This window comes from Diuraphis noxia, unplaced genomic scaffold (genome assembly GCF_037042655.1).
Source record: "Diuraphis noxia isolate RWA-SAM2 unplaced genomic scaffold, SU_Dnox_SAM2 contig0004, whole genome shotgun sequence".
In the NCBI taxonomy this organism is placed as follows: domain Eukaryota; kingdom Metazoa; phylum Arthropoda; class Insecta; order Hemiptera; family Aphididae; genus Diuraphis; species Diuraphis noxia.
The window spans coordinates 6335208-6354784 of record NW_028301714.1 but is presented as its reverse complement, the minus strand read 5'-3'; the positions used below and the strand labels follow the sequence as shown (position 1 = coordinate 6354784).

The window sequence follows — 19577 nt, the reverse complement described above, 5'->3', positions numbered from 1 at the left end:
CAGATAGGATACAATATAAATGTTTAATTATCCCCAGCTGCAATTCGATACAGTAATCTGCGCAGCATATGGACTTGCGTCAAAAAACCCATGTCTTCGTCGCTATCATGTGAGACTACTACCTACGTTAAAACCAAAAATAATAGAAAAAAATGTTACAGCAATAAACAGCAACACACCTGCATATAATATTGTAACGTTTTCAAATCAAGGGTTGACAATACGTATTTGACTACTAACACGTCATGATGCTCCTTAAAAGTGTAATCTAGCAATAAATGAGAATATAAGACCAGATTTCAAGTTTTAGATAGGTACAACGTTGAAATGGATTCTTATTTCAAAAAAATTCCAACAAATATACATAATAATATATGATATATAAAATATCTAAATATTTAATATTATATATTATCGTTATATGTATTAGAACTTAATAAAATTATGATGAAACTCAAGTAAATTTCACATAATGTTTGAGGAATATATATAAACACAATCACGTAAGAACTTTGTTTCTGTTGTAGGCGAGTGTTACAGACTAGTAAAGCACAATGACAATAATTAAATAATTAAATAATTAAAAAAACATATATAAAATAATTCAATAAACTGACTCAGTTTTATTAAAATTAAAAATTTTGCATGAGTCCGCTCAAAAGAACCACGTACACATTTTTTAGTGCTATGTAGTAGAGTATTATTAAAATAACACGTGGCACAGGACCGAAACACACAAAACAAATTGGCCAAAAATAGTAAGTTATGGCGAACTTAACGATTTAAACATTATCAATACAGCCTTTCTAGATAAAAATAAAAATTGAAAAAGAAGGAAAAATATATAAACAACAGTTTTATCTTATGGAATCACCAACAGTACACTGACAATTCACCGCTGTGATCTTTACTGGTATGCCTCCACGAAGTTGCTGACAACGATTTAAGCTGAAAAAAAAACAGTTTCGATTAAATTATGCTAATAATTTTCATTTTAGATTGTAAACATAAAGTACGTTATATAAATATAAAAAGTACACAGATTAACAAATATTTTTCTTATTCGTCAATCGTCATAAATGTTCGATTATCGTAATTCAGAACAGTTGATAATTTTAACTCAATAAAATAAATACCTATGCAAAACATTTTTTCGAATGCCATGGTATTTTATTATTTTATTATTTGTAAAGCAATTTTTTATAAACATAAAGATTATTTGAATTTTCATAATTAAATGCGATTCAAAGAGGAAATAATTATAAAAATAAAATGTTTTTTATACAAAGCGACAATAGAAGTTCGATGATTTTAATGATTATATGAAAATCAACTTCCAGTAAACGAAGTAATAGCGGTATTTAAATTATCGTGAAAATTCGTACACTCGTTAAGCATTTATACTATGTACATAGATGTCTATATAGTTATATGTACAAGGTCAACAAGAGTGAGGTTTATAATTTAACTATTTAAAAAAACACATATCGAACACAATATTCAAGTATCGTACATAGAATGCCAGTACCACAATAGCAGTTTATTCATCATCTAAATCCAAAGAGATATAAAAACATTTTCATTTTCATTACTGTAAATATAGTAGCTAATATTTTAATCCGAATGATTTTCAAATAAAATTCACTTAATTATAAGTTATAACTATACAATTATTCTTATAAGCACATAATATATCATTAAGAATTTTAAGAAATCTAAAGCGATTCAATTATTTAAATGTCATATAAAAATATACAGCTGTCTACACTATAAGCCTTTTAGGTACAATAAATTTCATCAGTTGGATTTAAAATAGGACCTAACCTTGAAATAAAACAAAAATAAATTAACAGAAAAATGATTAAAATTCTATTTAAATTAACAAAGCAAATATTCAAAGAAAAATTAATGAAAATATTATTTAACAAGATATTTTCATTAACTTACCTAGAGGTAAAAACACAATTCAACCACAGAATATTCTATATTTTATTATTTATTCTGTGATTTAACTTCAAAGTCCATAATTAATAATATTTACTTATAACATAACCACTCATCAGTATTCATAGCCACATCGTTAAGAAGATTCTTAAATTAAAAGAATGAAAAGATAAGTTTAGATACAAAAAAGTCGTAAAAAATGCTTTTAATAGGTATATTATGCAAGCTCTTTATATATTATAATAGGAATAAGAATAAGATTAATAGATACACGTTTAGAAGATTAATATTAATCGTATCAATCAGTTAAATGTTTATATAAATGCTTATGAATCAATAATATTTACCGTAGTTACACATATTATATATATATATGTATATTATTTATATATATATATATGAGTATAATTTTAACAATAACCAATCAAATTATAATTAAATTGGTCAATAATTGATGGTCTGCACGCAATTAGGCATATTAAAACCGATTTTAAAATGTGTGAAAACAATAAAATATACATCTACTTGAAGGTCAACAATGTTTTTTTGAAATTGATGTTTACTACATATTATCGGAAAGCATGCTCTAAAATAGCTGTATAAAACTTAATAAAAAAATCATATAGTTGTACCATACATTTATATAATATTATAATATGAAAATATATTCTTTCTACGACAATAATTCATTAGACAAAATAAAAATAATTTATTTAGACTTTTACGTTCAATATGATTGAAATCAATGATTAATTCTAATTTAACATTCCAATTTTGCTTTTGAACACTAATTTATTTCAAATAATCGTTAATAATAATTACTTTTTTAAACAATAGAAATGAAAATGTTTTAAATAATTGTTTTTATTTGAATATAATTATACGACATGTAACCGTTGAAACCATTTTTTCTCTATTAGGTATAATACGCTAACGAAATCATGAGTACATGTTAATACCTGGTTGTTTACGTACAAATACAATTTTTTTTTAAATTCCAAAGACCATACATTGTCAATTATTCTGTATTCTGTAATAAGCTCTACTAAATCAGTAAAGTTACTATACTATGTATATCAAAATAAAAAAATGTAGGTACAATTAAGAATTTTTATGTAAATTAATATCATCGAAATATTAAATTAATCGCGAAAAAATAAGATGACATAATTTTCTTACATTCCTTAGGCAGATGATTTTAATGGTCGTATAATATCGGTATAAAAAGCAGTAATTCACGATTGCTTAGATATGCTATTAAAAATTGATAGCGCTTCAATAATATGTTATAATATTATAGGTTTAAGGTTTTCGATACATATTGTACATAGCTAATAAGGTGTGTATAAAATTGATGATGTACAATATACATTATACATACCTATTGTTATTTGGTTGCGTAAAAATTTACGAATAGTAGTATAAACAAAGTGTATAATATGCTATAAAGTATAATATACATAAACATATTATATGGTGACAATAATATTTTACTTTTACCAAAACAAAGCTACCCGGACGTGTTTTTCGTTTATACATATTATTGTTTATAGGTTATTGAATAATATTGTAGGCATCTGATATTCTATGCTATAAATCTATAACGTGTACATACTATATATATAATTGACGTACTCCGTAGACAGGTCGTAAAGAACTATCGATACGTATATATTACAATATAACATGTATATGATAATAATGTATAGGCGTAAAAATAAATCAAACGGCACTGCTGTAGTACAACACATGGAACTACGCAATACACAATTGTGATTTTTTGAGCTGATGTATTGTATTATGTTTTCACGAAAAATAATAAAAATAAAACCCTCTTACTCTCCGCTACGACGAAAAAATATAATAATATCCTACCGATAATTCTTCTCACAGCCATGGCTATAGTTTAGAATATTGTTATGTATGTATTGTTGAATGGGAGCTGCGCGGTTGGCAACCATGACAGCTGCATTACAATAATGCAATGGATATAATAATATAGACAGTGTGTAGTATAAGACAGTCTAAGTATAATAATGTACAATAAACATAACCAGGTCCTGGATCGTGGTAGTAAAATATAGTAAAGGAATGTGTGATCATTGTCTGATGGGTGTTAAGTGGGCGGGCAACCGACCGAGGAATCGGATAGACGTGAAGACGGAAAGGAGAGGAGAAAAACGATGACGACGTTTGTCCGGCACCAGAAGATTCCAACACTGTACTCGGACCACCGACGTTTTCAAAATATAATACAAATAATGGTGTGTTTGTGTGTGTGTGTGTGTGTGTGTGTGTGTGCGCGCGCGCGTGTGTGTGTGCGTGCGTGCAGTATATATTATATTGTTTAAACGTATGGCATGCAGGCGTATGAGTATGACGAGATCGGTCGAATAAAAATAGCGGGAAAGGTGACCTTCAAAGACTTGTTTACTTCCAACACAGTCTAATTCACTTTACACAAAATACTCCGGAGAGGAAATGAATAGAGTTGTAGTAACTAGTAGTATAGTAATAGTAATAGTAGTAGTAGTAGTAGTAGTAGTAGTAGTCGTAGTCATAGTAGTCGTAGTGGTGGTGGAAGTAGTATATTGTAGGTAATAGCGCGTAGCTAGGCGGAGGGGAGAACCAAATAATAAAATACTTGTACTCTTCTTTGGCCCGTAAACTGAAAAACAATGTTTTATACTTTTATATAATATGTACACACACACACTCACATAAAAACGATCGATTTTCGAAAAAGCATAAGAATGTACATAATATTTCGATGTGTATATTATATTAATATACTGCACATCTCAGTTAAGCGTTCATATTTTCAAAAAGGATGCAGTTTTTTTTCTTTTATATTTTTTCCTGAACAAAAATTTAACGTGATAAACAGAAAGTAACCCAGTTCTGTATTATCTTTACCGAATATCTATAAATATATACACCCAACCTAACAAACGGAAGTCAATAACTGAACAACTCAAGGGTGATTCGCCGAGTAGAGAACGATGGCGACAAAAATCATTGAAAAAAGTCTATATTTTTATTTTTTTTATAATTATTATTTACCATCAACGCAAATACATGTTAAAATAGAATTGAACTAGGAATAGTAATAGTATATAATTGTAATTGTAATAATGCTAGGAACCTACTAAAATTAATACGTTTATAACTACTGTAATAAGATAACGTAAGTTAATATAATAATTTTCAACAAACTTTATATTTATATAATAGTAATAAACACTAGTCATCATGAAAGTTGTAATAAAATAAAAGACTTGTTGTTAATATTTAGCTTCTATAAAGTAAATAGACTATAATAACAAAAAATAGCAAAAACATGTCAACGCAATACTATGCACATGAGTCATATTATATTTGTTTAATACATTGACAACCTGGCATAACATATTATTTAATTTAAAAATAAAAAATGAAACTTTTGAAAGTATTCGCTATTTGTAGTTTGTATAACAATTGTACTTATTTATTTATTTTAAAATCTCTCCAAAAATACATTAAAACATTAAATAATTATGTTAAGAATGATTTCTGTCTACCTATATAGAAATAAACTTACAATAATGTATAAATAACATAACCAGGTCGGTGTTTTTGGCAAAGCCTCAATAATAATTCTACATTTTTAACTAGTAATAAACGTAGTCCAACGTTTTTAATATAATATTCCATAGTTTGTTAGTATATTTTTTCTTCGTCTTATTACCAACATTTCTACCTGTGCTACCGTGTTATTTAATATAATATGTGTGAGAACGTGTGTAACATGATCATGAAAATATGTTTATTCTAATTTTATTTTCCATCGTACAAACAAGTGTAGGCATATACACAATATTATTGAAATTATCAGAAACGAAAAAATTTAGTATTATGGTTTAAAATAATGTATTATACATAGTAGGTACGATGGTACGAACCAATCAAATACTTTACAGGTTACAATTAGTATACACTATAGAATGTGCATTTGGTTTCAAGAACCAAACATTTTTTCTTCTATCGTGATACTTTCTACATAATATCCAAGAACCCAACACATTATAATAATGTTATGTCCAATTTATAATATGGATATGGGTACGTTAAGTGAACACATCAACTCGTACAAATAAAAACGCACGTACCCGCAGCAAATGTGGTTTTTTTAATTGGGCATTATTTTAAAATATTATATTTAGTTAATTGTTGCCAACCTCCAAGACATCGGCTTTTAAAATAAAAATATTATAATTGTATATCAATCAAAAAATAATCAAAAGAGCAACGAACGAGAAAAATCACGATAAGAATTTGAACACCTAGTGACCTTCTTACATGATATACCCTATGGTTACAATACTTATAAATGTACATTTTGTATAAACGTATACATCATACATAGACAGCACAAGTATGAAGTATAGAAAAGTATAAAATTACAATAAACACAATTGATGAATAATATAGATATTCAAATAACTACAATAAGTTTTAAAAAAAAAACCCTTGAATACGAATGTCAAAAGAGTTACAGACTTTTATAGACTATAGTAGGTATACGTTTATTATTGTAGTCTGCAGATAAAAAATTATTTATGGAAATTCGTTTTCACTAACTACAATATACTATAAAATTTAGGCATGTATAAAAAACTTAGTATTAAGAGGATATCAGTTTACCTACTATTTTTCTCTCTGTGCGCGTTGCACATGCCAAATTTTCGTACAGCAGAACCTACTCCGTATTATTACTTTTAGAGTTCGAAAGAATTAATCGATTAACAAATTTTAAGTTAAAAATATACCTGTATGACTATTTTATGGGGTATTCTTATTTTTATTAAATTTAAAAGCATGTAAATTATTACACATTTTTCATTTTTAATGCTTAAATTGCGTACAAATTAAAATATTGTCAGAAAGTTATCATAACGAAAATTTCGTTTTCGGAAACAAAATATTATATGAAGTTTTTGGTCAATTAATATCAAATTTCAGACAAGTAGTTTATTAGTTATAACTTATAACTTTATAAATATTTAAAGTTTAGATTAGAAAAGTAGGTTTAGTCTTAGGACCCTGACCATCTTCGCCACTATAAAATGCATTGTTGTTGCCAATCTACACAACCATATTTAATAATATATCCTGACTAACCATTTGTCCATTTACATGTAAACAGAATACAGATCTATATTCATACAAATAAATATAATAGGTAAATCTATTCCAATAGTCACTGATGCGATGAGATTATTTCAAATGGTAATTAATAATAAAAAAATAAAAACAATTGTCAAAAATTGCATAATATAACTAATAAATTAATAAGCAAAGCCTAGCATAATATCATATTTACAATATTAGTACTTATTATTGATCATGATGATTATTAAAAACTAAAGACTTGGTAAAATAAATTTATTGACAGCATAATTGGCATATTAATATTAATAGTTATTACAAAATGTTTTAAAAGTATTTTTAAATAGTGAATAGGGAAAAAGATTTTTCTATACAACATTATGTAGTATGTGTTAAGTATTTATGTACAACCAAATAACATAATGAATATTATTGTCTTTTTAAAATTAATTCTTCTGTATACGAGTTAAAATTTTAATAATAATGATGGCTACAAACAGTACATAATTGAGTAGAATGACAACATTTTCATTGTACAAATACATATCTAGTTTTTCAAATGATGTAAATAATTTACTTATCTAAAAAATAAAAAATAAAATTTTAAAATGATATATATGAAATCAATGGCGTAATTATGGGAGGGGGATATGGGGATACATCTACTCAATAGCTTTTTTTTTTTTTAATAACAATAATTAAATTCCTATCAGCATTTTGCTTTAAAAGGTTTTAAAATAAGAAATAAGAATTCTTGGACATTATCACGGTTGAGATTTTTTTTTATTTTACTTGCTTTAATCTACGGTAACTCAACAATTACAATACATGATAAAAAAATTGTACGGCTTATACTTAAAACATAACTTTGAAAACTATTATTATACCATTTTCCTCATTTAATTTATAATAATATAATCTATATAATTCAATAATCAAGGGGGTTGTGGGTGCAAAGCCTCCCCACTAGGACAATAGTATAAATTTATATCCAAACCCAGAACTATTTCCAAATTGTGTCATTGTATGAAATGTAGATCTAGATTATAAATGAGTCATACATATATTATTTACCTAACTTTTTATACTAAATTTATATAAAATTGTTATTTAGAAAATATTTAAATGTTAGAATACATTTTGTTTGATTTAATTTTCCAAATATACTTAATAGGTATTTAGTAGCTAATAATAAATCAATATTTGTACCTGTTGCATTTTTTCGAAGTCTAAACAAGGCCTCTGCACATTGCGAGTAGGATGATGCCTTTGTCTGTGTCGTTTACGTGGAGAAGTGTTTGGCAAAGATACAGATTGTCTAGGTGACAAGTGTACTAATTTCAAAGGCGGTGAAGAGGACACAGTACACTGTCCTGGTTTATGCACATGAGATGGAGGTGATGCACAAAATTTTAATGGAGTTGGTCTGGTTGACATAAGTCCTTGTACTTCATCATCAGATGAGCCTGACCAGTTTACAGCTATTGTGTTTCCACAACCAGCTTCACTAGCAGATCGACAACGTTTACGAGCTAATGATGCTACAGAGTTTTCAGGAACACCGCAAGAATTTGCTTCATCTGGATCAGGTGTAGGTAATTCAACTTGCAGTAATGCTTCGGGATTACTATTTATAACTTCTAATTCTTCTTCAGAACTATGCTGATCACAGTCACTGGGTAAAGCAGAATCTAAGAAATATGGAGAAGGACCTGGAGTGGCAACACTACTGCGACCACTGCTTGATGACCTTGTAGGTTCCATATCACCAACCATATCTTCATTTCCAATGTTCTCCATTACTATAATAAAAAAAACATTCCTATTTTATTACAATAAAAGGAATTCAAAAAATTTTTATTTTATCTTGAAATAATAAAATGTTGACAAATTAAACTTGTCTTTTCTATAGTGAAATCTCTTAGATTTTTAGTTGTAGCTGAACAGTTCTAGTTTTAAGTTTTTCAATTTTCTATGTAACACACCACTAATCTGTGTTGAGAATTGCAATGAGTTCAGCACTCATGCCTAATTACTATACCTTTTACTCTTATCCAGACTTTTTCATAAAATTACAAACATTTATTAAAAACTAGTTAATCAGTACTTAAAGTGCATGTAAAGTATAAATTTTATTTTATTTAAAAATGTATTATTGCTATTAAGTTATTATAAAAATAAATTATTTTATAGTTATAGTAATGGAAAATGAAAAGTATAAATATACATATAACAAAATACCTACATCCTATTATATAGTATTATAATATAATATGGATAATGCAAGCACACACATACATACACTCAGATACTCGAGAGTTTAATTTAAAAAAAAAAAAAAAGAGGGGAGGAATAAAAAATAATAATAACGGGTGTTAGCAAGAGTGAAAAGCGTTGAGTAGAAGTGAAATAATCGTAGAGGGATGATTGAAAATGCAGAACAGTTCTTTGTGTCAGTTAGGTCAAGTGTTGCAAAGAGTATAGGTATGGTACTCCTATGAGAGCATAGCAAATATGAAAGCACACATTAAAAAAGAACCTTTCATGCTTCAACAATCATCAAAAATAAGGGAAAAAATATATATGTATAATACACATATAGTATAGTATTGTGCATTAAATATAAAAAATAAGGTTTTTAAATATTATCTCCATTTTAAACTGTGGCAACTAATATTATTTGTTTAAATTTTCTCAAATCGTGGTATATTATACTAGTTAACTATTTTAAATTAATATTTAATACAAACATTTTAAGAAACATTAACAAAATAAGATTATTTAAAATAGCTTATATAGGTAATATCTATTTATTTGAGAATGTAATTCAGACATTTTAAGATAGAATACTTAAAAAATAGAAATATCTTGTAAGATAAAATATCTAATTACTCGTTAATAAAAAATAAATGTATAGGTGAATTCATTTATTTCATTTTAGTCATTATACAGTAGCTTAAATACAAAATTGAAGTAATTATCAATAAATTTATAGTATTCTGTGACAAATAAATAATAATAATTTAAATATGTAATTTTAAATATTGAATATGAATAATTAGGATATAATACGTATAGTGAAATAATTAATTAAAACACAAAAATGTAACACTCACAAATTATAAGGAATTTTAGTGGTAGACTCGTAGCACTAGCAATAACTAATATTATATTCATTAAATTTGCATAGCCTGTGCTTTGTAATATTTATTTTAAAATGTTGTACTACTTATGTTATTATTAAAATAATAAATTCAATTTATTAGCTTATGTATCACTACAACTATGATCTTTGTTATCTACTTATAACTATTATGTATTATTAATTATTATGTATTCACTGTAATACCATTAATACAAAATACAAGATATAAAAAACAAATTTACCGAATAATTTTAATATTGGTAGTAATATAATAATAATAGTTATTAGTTATGTATTACAAAAACTAGTTATTCTTAAGTTAGTTAAACTCAACTCAATGTAAACTAACTTTTAATTATTATTATATTTAATAATTGAAAATATACAATAATACAAAATTGAAAATATTATTGATATCGAGCAACTTTTCAAATATTAAAGCAACTAAGTTCTTTAATATTTAATATAAAAATATATAAGAATTTAAAATTCTGTTTATTTATACTTTGATAACAAGCAAATATAATTATTTAATCAAATGTACGCCAATTTTGTAATAAATATAGGTAGATAACCAAATATTATTTTATTTAAAATTATTTTTTTCCTCAAAATATTTTTTTTTATTATTGTATAAGTGATAGATGTAATATAAAAATTAAAAATTTATACATTTTTGTATAAATATGAAAAATAATATATTAATAAAAATATTTTTAATATTAAAATAGTTACATTTAATATCAATATTGTTTGTTACCTATTCAATATCACAATATGATATTAATATAAATACTAAAAAATACATGTTACTGTAACACTACAGTTTATTTGTTTTTCAAATAAAAAATACTGAGCGATGTTGGGTTTATGATATAAATAATTTGTAAAACATCATGCTTCACATCAATGATACACCTTGAATATTAAAAGATCTCAGTTATTTCAATTTATTGCTATACTAGTATAATATAAACATTTTAATTAGGCGCCATAAAATATTTAATCATGCATATTTTGAAGTAATGGATAGTGCCTATACTGTACTATAGACCCTAACATATAAAAACAAGTTATCAAATCTTAACAATAATTTTAACTTTTCTAAACTTACATCGAGTAGATTCAGGTACTCCTAGTTTTGTACTTTTGGGTTCTCTATCGGGACTGTGTTCGTCGTCAGATTCTGTGCCAGAGTCGTGATCAACAGTTTTCAACTAAAAAAAAAAGGAAAAAGCTATTATAGTTGGGACATTAGAATATTAAATAAATTTAACTGATAAAAAGATCTTGTGAATACTATGTAAGGATAAAAATGCAAAATATGATTTCTTCTATCAAACTGATAATATTGATAATAATAATAATGTTTGCTTGATAAAGACATAATAGAAAAAGAAGTACCTATGAAAAAAACATGTCCTAACCATAGTAAATCATTTTTTTAAATATAATTAATTATAGTTAATTTAAATTACATGTATAAAAAAGTTAGTAAAAAGTAAAATACATAATTTTTAAATTTAACGACTATCTATTTAAATTGTTAGTTAAAGAACATAATTTTAGTACCTATACCTACCTATGAGTAAACCTTATTTAGTTTAATTTATAGTTATCTAAAAAACCTAAATCAATGTTATAATATGCAAACATAATATAATAATTCAATTTCAAGAATAACTAAAAATTAAGTTAGGTATTTTATTTTTAATATACTGAAATAACGACAAAGGTAATAAAATAATAAATAATAAAATAATAAATATATCAAGATATTAAAATTTTATCAGAAAAATAAATAAATTATTGAAAAATGTTTTATATTAATACAGAATCTAAAATAACAATATAAATTTTAGTATATCTAGCAAAATCATGACATTTAAGATAATAGTCAACAAGACGTGTTAAAAACCAAATGTTTAAATAAGTGATCATTAAGACTACTTTATGAGATTGTTAATTACTAATTAGTGCTATCAATTTACTCAAATATTTATAATTAGGTACATACACTTAATAGTTAATTTTATTTCTTATAAATAGGAACTTACCTAAGAATAGGTAAATATTATAAATGCATGTTACATTGAAATATAAATACTTTTTAATAATTTATTAATTACCTACTATACAGGAAAATTAATTACTGAAACATGAATATTCATTATATTGTTGGGCAAAATTATCTGTCATATGAATAACTAATAGTAATCATTGAAAATCGTGCATTTTTATTAGGTACTCATTCTTAGTATGGTATTAAAAATAATGAAAGTAAATTAAAAATTATGTTTTACATTTTTCTAACAGATATTAAATTGGTTAGGAACATTATTATTATTATTATTTATTACTAACAATTATTATTGTCATTTTGTAACTAGTTATATTATCACTTTCAGTATTATATTACATATTATTCTATAATATTGATTTAATAATAGATGATAACTGATAGGTAAATCTTTCTAAGTTTGAGTATAAAATGTGGATAGGTAAGTATAATATAAGATTTCAAAAATTAGTTATATTTTTAAATTAGATTTGTTTAATACATTTAATTTTTTTATATAACAGCTTGAAACATTTATAATTTTTAGCCCTTCATTATATCTAAGGATAAAGAAAAAATTATAGAAAAAAAAACAATGTATTTAAAACAAGTTTGCCTCCTAAATAGTGTACCTATACACACATCTTACAAAAAATAAAATACATCAAAATAAGTACCTACCTATATAATAAGTACTGACCTAAGGTCAATCAAAATATTAGTAACATTATGTAAGGCATTTAAATATATTAACACAAAAGAATATTTCTGTCATAAAAAATCAGTATGTCCTAAAATTACTATGATATCATACAGACTTTAATAACAAGATGCCATTTTATTTATTTTGAAATAAAATTTATAGTTAGGTACTTGCCACAGAGCAGAGCATTGATCATCGAAAGTCGAAAATCACATAAACAACACTATCCTAAGAGTACCAGGACTACATAGGTAAAGAAATCTTAGGTGTTGGAAGAACAAAATTGCAAAATAATTTTTTTTTAAACCCACACATTTAGAACACAACACGAGATAAGATATTATTACGATATAATATACATAATGACATTTATAATCTTATGCGTACAATAATATTATTAAAACCACAGACTTGTATGTTATATCCTCACATTATTATTGTATATTATAGTCCGGACAATTAATAATTGTTGATTAAACCAGCAGCAGAATCATTATCAAAAACAGATATGATAAGGCGATGAATTAAAAATAAAGTAGATTTGAAAGCAAGATGAAATTATTTTTGTTAATCGTCGACGCGATTTCAACGATCAGGAAACCAAATTTAAAAAAACTTTGATAACACAGTTATCGATATCAGAGGTAAATAGAGGAGTATAATATTAATAATATAATAATTTAAATATAATATTATATTTGTTGTCAACCAATGATCTAAGAAACCGACGTACACAAACACGTACCCGCTCACAAACCTCGTCGGCTGGTTGTATTGGTCAATAAGTGAATTATTGACCGGTTGAGTAACCTCTAAAATCGAGAACAAACGTTTGTGCGTCGCGTCGTGGTTCAAACGATATTTCATGATCATAGAAAAATCGAAAACATCTCAAAGAGCCGAATGGGTCGATTCTTCACTCAAATATCAAAGCAGTCAACAATAGGTACAAATAATATTATGCCGTGTTGCGCGTGGGACGGAGAGAAAACAAACGGCGCGCGCCGACGTCGCCTTTGGACGTGCTATGATGTGCGCGCAGCATAAGGAATTCGGCGACAGATATAAATCTGCGGTGGGTAGGTGGGGGTGAACGATGAAGATTTAGAACCAAGTCGCATGGTTCAAGTATACGTTGATATTATAGGTAGGTACCGGCTGTGTGGCTAAACGAACGGAGTCCAACGAAATGCATTCACGAACTTTCGACAAAAGTGCTCTAGAAGAGGACCACCGCAGCGCAACAACGACACGCGCACACTACGTACGACGACAACGAAACCGAACGCGACCCGCGCAAGTGATTGGCGGCTACCCACCGGAAGAATCGCGTGTGCAACTTGTCGGGCGACGACGACGACGATCGGTATGTCTGGTAGGAGGGAAAAAATAAATAATATATCATTAATAATTAACACTCGGTGGGAAAATAGTGTTAAAAATTGCGACAAGCCACGATAGATAATAATATTAATAATATTAGGCCGCGGCAACGACAACACAAAATGATAACGTAATATTTTGTAATAATATTGTTGTTTGGTATTTACCTACGAATCGTGTATTTTAAACTTTTAAAATATGTATTATCATGTATCGGCGTCGTGTTATCGCACCGGACAACCGCGATATGTCGACGATAATACGATATCGTTGCGGACGGACTGGGTGGGAAACGACGCAATAATAGTATACGCGATAATACGCCGCCGAGTCCGAACGGCCGTTATCGCGACGAGCACTCGGTTACCGGTTATCGTAACGTACGTCGTAGCGTACAGCACACACGCAATAGTCAGTAGTAATAATAACAATATAGTATTCGATTAAAAATAGACAGTGCGCCGCCGCGACAGTGGTCGCATACTATCAGTGAGGTACCTAGTACGCTAGAACCTACGCGCGCGATCAGCTGATGAATACGCGCAAACCCGCACAAACACGAGCGCGGGCGCGCGCGCGTACGATGAAAGAGAATCAACTACGGCGGCCGGTGGCCGAGGTGGAGAGTAAAATGTCACGCACACGAGCGCGCGCGTTCCTTTGTTCTCGGTGGGGATGACCGACCCAGCGGTGGGGGTCGACCGATGGTGAGGGGGGGCAACTTTTGTGCACGCGTTATCAAAAAAAGAAATTACAATTTAATATTATTTAATACATTATTATCGGTCTTTATTATTGCTAATTAGTAATTACACTACTACTACTATTTACTATTAATAATAATAACAATCATACAACTACTGCAGTCACTGTTACTGGTGGCGTCTTAGATGTGGACGGCCAGTGACCAATGCCTTCGGAAAATAATTTACCTTGGTGGTTCTTCGGTGGTCTTCGAGGCTGTGAGTCTTTAGTTTGTGCGTGACAAATTTGAGCATCATTCGCTGCCCGTCGTCGATCAACCCCTCCCGGGTCGCGCGCGCCCGCTATTTCCGGTTTAAGACGACGTCGAGCTGCGCCGCGATTTTAGCCGACCGCCGGCGACGGGATCGTTGGGACGTAGGCAATCATAACAACGATATTACAGCGACAGCTGACGGAGATCGTTTTTATCCTGACTACCGAAATCGTACAAATATCGTCGTTATATTATTATCGCGAATAGAACAGCCCCGCGACAGGTAATCCGGGAACGGGTGCGTATCAGGGGAAATGCGTTCACAACGACGTGACGACAATATTATTATTATCAACGATATAAATGACAATAATAAATCACCGACTCGATTCTAGAACACCACCAAATGCTGCAGCGACGGAGGAAGCTTCGCGCGCGGTGCAATCTTGTGCGACGACGTTCGAACGCTGTGCTCGTACTGTGTCCCCGTCGTCCGCACCGGGGAGATGTGTGAAAAACCAAGCGGCGGCGGCGGCGGCAGATCGTGCGCCGTGAGCCAGTCGAGGAGACCGCCCGCTCGCCGCCTTAACATGCCCCTGCCACTACCCACCCGCCGACCCAACATCGTGCACAAAGGACTACTCGCGCACGCCCCGTGTACACCTTCCGCATAATAACACACACACACACACACACACACACACCGTGATGATGATTATAATAATAATAATAATACACTTTGTAGTAAATCCCGTTGTTGTATTCATTTTACTACGCCCGGCTCTCCCCGACCCCCGGAAACCATCACCACCACCAGCCGCCCGACGCTACGATCGTCGGTCACGGCCTCGCCGCAACCGTACGAACGCGCGTGTTTACGCGAGACGACTGCGCGCCGAGCGTGCGCGCGTGCGCCGGCCGGTCCAGCTGACCGCGCGCGCGCCCCGGACCCGGACCGATCACAACGACCAGACGAGAGCTGCAGCCAACCCGTTGTAGGCACGAGTGTATGATACGACTGACGTAGGTACGTTTTTGGTTTATTTAGAAATGAAATTCCTCTGACGAATTTCTCACGGGTTTTCGAAAGTCTGTAACCTGCACCGACGCCGCGGAGTGGTTTTTTTGCGTCTAAGATTAGCGCACAGAGTTCATGATTTGATCGTCGTGAACTGGTGTAAATCTCGTCAAGCCAACTATTATTTACGGGGTGGAGAGTGTGGCCAGTGTGGGGAATATATGATACCCATTGACGATGTTAATAATCTTATCGTGGTCTGCGGTGGCACGTCCGTTCGCTCACCGCCACCATGGTCGGACATTGAAGTATTGAAGTTATCGAACAGTGCCAGTGTGCCACGGTGGTCGCAGTCGCCGCCGCCGATCATAGCGCCCCCTCGCACGTTGACGGTTGAGCGGCGGCGGCGACGGCGTTGTTGTTGTTTAGTGAATGAATGCGCGAGAATACGCGCGCGTTCGAAAGAAAGATCGTGGTGAAAGGGCGAGTGGGCCAACCCCCTGACACTGCATACCTATAGTATATTACACCGCGGACGGCGCTATAGAACAACGTATAGTTTATAATATTATCAATTAGTGTATTACACGATTATTATAATATAGCGTTTAAGCGTTTAAACGTAAGATATTATTATTCTTTATTATGTAATATATGTTACTATTATTGTTACTGATACCTTTTTGTATGTACGCATCATTAGTCATTACAGCATATTTTTGATATGAAATGCTTAAAGTGGGGGGAACCAGAAAGATCCAGAAGCTCCAACATGTGTATCGGTATGCTAACAAATGACTTCAAATTTATTTATTTTTTTTTTTTCAATAATATATTATGTCTTTATTATTAAACCAACATATTATATTTTATTACTTCGAACGACAAAAATATTTGAGCACTGCCTCGCGTGTAAGTGTATAATTGGTCACATCGAACATGTAATATCTATGATATAGTAACAATTGAAATAGTTTATAAAATATAATGTTTGTCTATAGAATTCATAACCTTGATTAAACTCGTTTGGTTATCATATAATGTACAGGTAAATTGTAATTAATATAACAGCTAATATTGCTAATGGCGTACCTTCTCGGTTTGCAGTGCAACTTACAAATCTTATTGTATTTGTTGAGATGCCGTCTCGACGGTTGTCTGCTCGTGGTACAGTGGTAACCTGTAGGTTCTGTTCTATGACTTGTGCCTATATGATGTCAGAATCAAAGATATACAATATTACAATATAGTCGGGTATGTACAAGTATACTATACCTACTGCAGCGTGTATAAAAGTATTAAATATAATTTATAGCTGTATAACTTTGTCATTGTTTAACGTGCACGGCTATACCTACTTTAAGTTATCAGAATACAATACGTCATACTAGTCTGTGTAACTATGGCGTATATAATAATGATTCGTTTCTCGAAGTTTTCTGTTAAACCGGTATATAGTACAATATGTATAGTATATATTATTTACAAGATGAATTGGTTCAGACGAGTCAAGAATTGAGAACAAGCTAAATGCGTGGCGGTTAACCATTTTAACGTGTATAGTTTACGTTGTTTCTTTAGTTGAATGCCTATTGAGTAAAAGTAATTTTTTTCTCGACCTTGATTCGAATAAACTCAAAAACGCCTATAATATCCATCAAGAACATCGTTAACATTCTTATAATATAATACATTATACAAATTGTTATAAACAATATATTATTTACATCATAAATAAATATTAAATAATTTTATATCGCTTACATAATCGTTAGCCATTAAATGATACGGGCGCATGTAAACTCCGCCACAAGTACCTTTTTTTACTGTAAACTTCGCCAGAAAAAAAAACAGGTAAAATTGGGTTCATGTAAACTTCGCCACTGAAAAAAATCAGGTAAAATTGAGTTCATGTAAACTCCGCCAGTGAAGAAAATCAAATAGTAGTATAAAATCAATATGATATATTTAAAAAAAAAAAAAATATAATATCATATCATATCATATCGTTCACATTAAATATTTAAATCATAGTACAAAAAAATCATAATAAATAATCCAAAATCATATTTTTCATAATAATAATTAATAGATTAATTCACATCGACTTTTATTACATTTTATTTGTATCTTATAAAAATAAACATGTATTCAAAATATTAAAACAATATAAACGCATTTAAATCTAGATTATTTTTATAGAAAATTATTTGTATAATATTTAAAATGTATAATAACTTTAAAATCTGACTTGAACCATTTTAAAATCGTTATTTAATATTTATAACTGTTATAAAAAAAATATAGTAAAATAATTTAATCATATACGTATAATATTATAATTAATAGTTTTCAATATTAACTTTAATCTCACCAAGTTAATTAAAGTTAAGTCAATTAATTAAAAAAAATACCAGGAATATTGGTATTAACCATAGTTATAGGAAAAATAGAATATTCTATTTAATATTTATACACCTATAATATCGCTTATATTTAGGGCTCATACAGCATCCATCCCAGATTATAATTTGCATATTTGTTTGTTAATTAAAATATATTATAACAAATATGATTCGATATAAATGTGTTTTGTGATGTCTAAATTAGAAATTGAATAGATGATATCAGTTATCACATATTTATGAGTAACTTATATGTTTTTCTCCTATATGGATGTATTGTATATAATTTACAAATGTGAATGAATAAACACGAACAAATAATAAATAAGTGCTTATTTTATATTGTTGGCATTTAAAGATCATTAGTTCGAAATCTTTCTCATAATATATAATTGTATTTCATCGCATGTTTTAAAATTACAACAAATATTCATTGATTTATTGTTTATATTTTTAAATAATTGTGAATTAAGAACATTTAGTTAAGTGTAAAATAGAACCATAATCATAATAATAAAATATAGAGCAACTAATAATGATTAAAAAAAAAAAATATATATATATATATATATATATAGTCATATACATTAGTTCTAGAACGTAACAGTGTAATAATAATTTGATGGATTGGAATTTACAAAACATTATGATTTACGGTTCAGAGTATGCAATTTCTTAGACTTCTGTGTTTACAAACTAAACCCCGTGGCCTGATGATTAGGATATTAGATTTAATATCACTAAGTATTATATCAGCAATGTGTTCCATGACCTCACAATTAATGCGACAAAAAAACCACCAACTAATTAGAAT

The 19577-nt window shown here is 29.3% G+C and overlaps 1 protein-coding gene across 2 annotated transcripts; it reads right to left on the bottom strand.

Annotated features, from left to right (window-relative positions):
• Positions 1–595: 595 nt before the first annotated feature.
• On the bottom strand, positions 596–15849 carry Reph (Regulator of eph expression). Of its 2 annotated transcripts, none has more exons than XM_015519504.2 (4): positions 15315–15849; positions 11352–11454; positions 8302–8894; positions 596–948 (listed from the first exon to the last, which is right to left on the bottom strand). In XM_015519504.2, the coding sequence occupies exons 1-4, from the start codon at positions 15381–15383 to the stop codon at positions 871–873; spliced, it is 843 nt and encodes a 280-aa protein (XP_015374990.2). In that variant the 5' UTR covers positions 15384–15849; the 3' UTR covers positions 596–870. The 2 variants fall into 2 exon arrangements, with proteins under 2 accessions (XP_015374990.2, XP_015374991.2); XM_015519505.2 differs by lacking the exon at positions 15315–15849 and adding an exon at positions 13174–13323.
• Between the last annotated feature and the right edge of the window lie 3728 nt (positions 15850–19577).

Excerpts from the sequence above, each read along its gene's own strand:
- Reph (XM_015519504.2), bottom strand. The coding sequence starts at position 15,383 with ATGATGCTCAAATTTGTCACGCACAAACTAAAGACTCACAGCCTCGAA. Across the intron at positions 11,455-15,314 it reads ACCACCGAAGAACCACCAAG|TTGAAAACTGTTGATCACGA; the intron begins GTAAATTATTTT and ends TTTTTTTTTTAG. Across the intron at positions 949-8,301 it reads ACTTCGAAAAAATGCAACAG|CTTAAATCGTTGTCAGCAAC; the intron begins GTACAAATATTG and ends TTTTTTTTTCAG.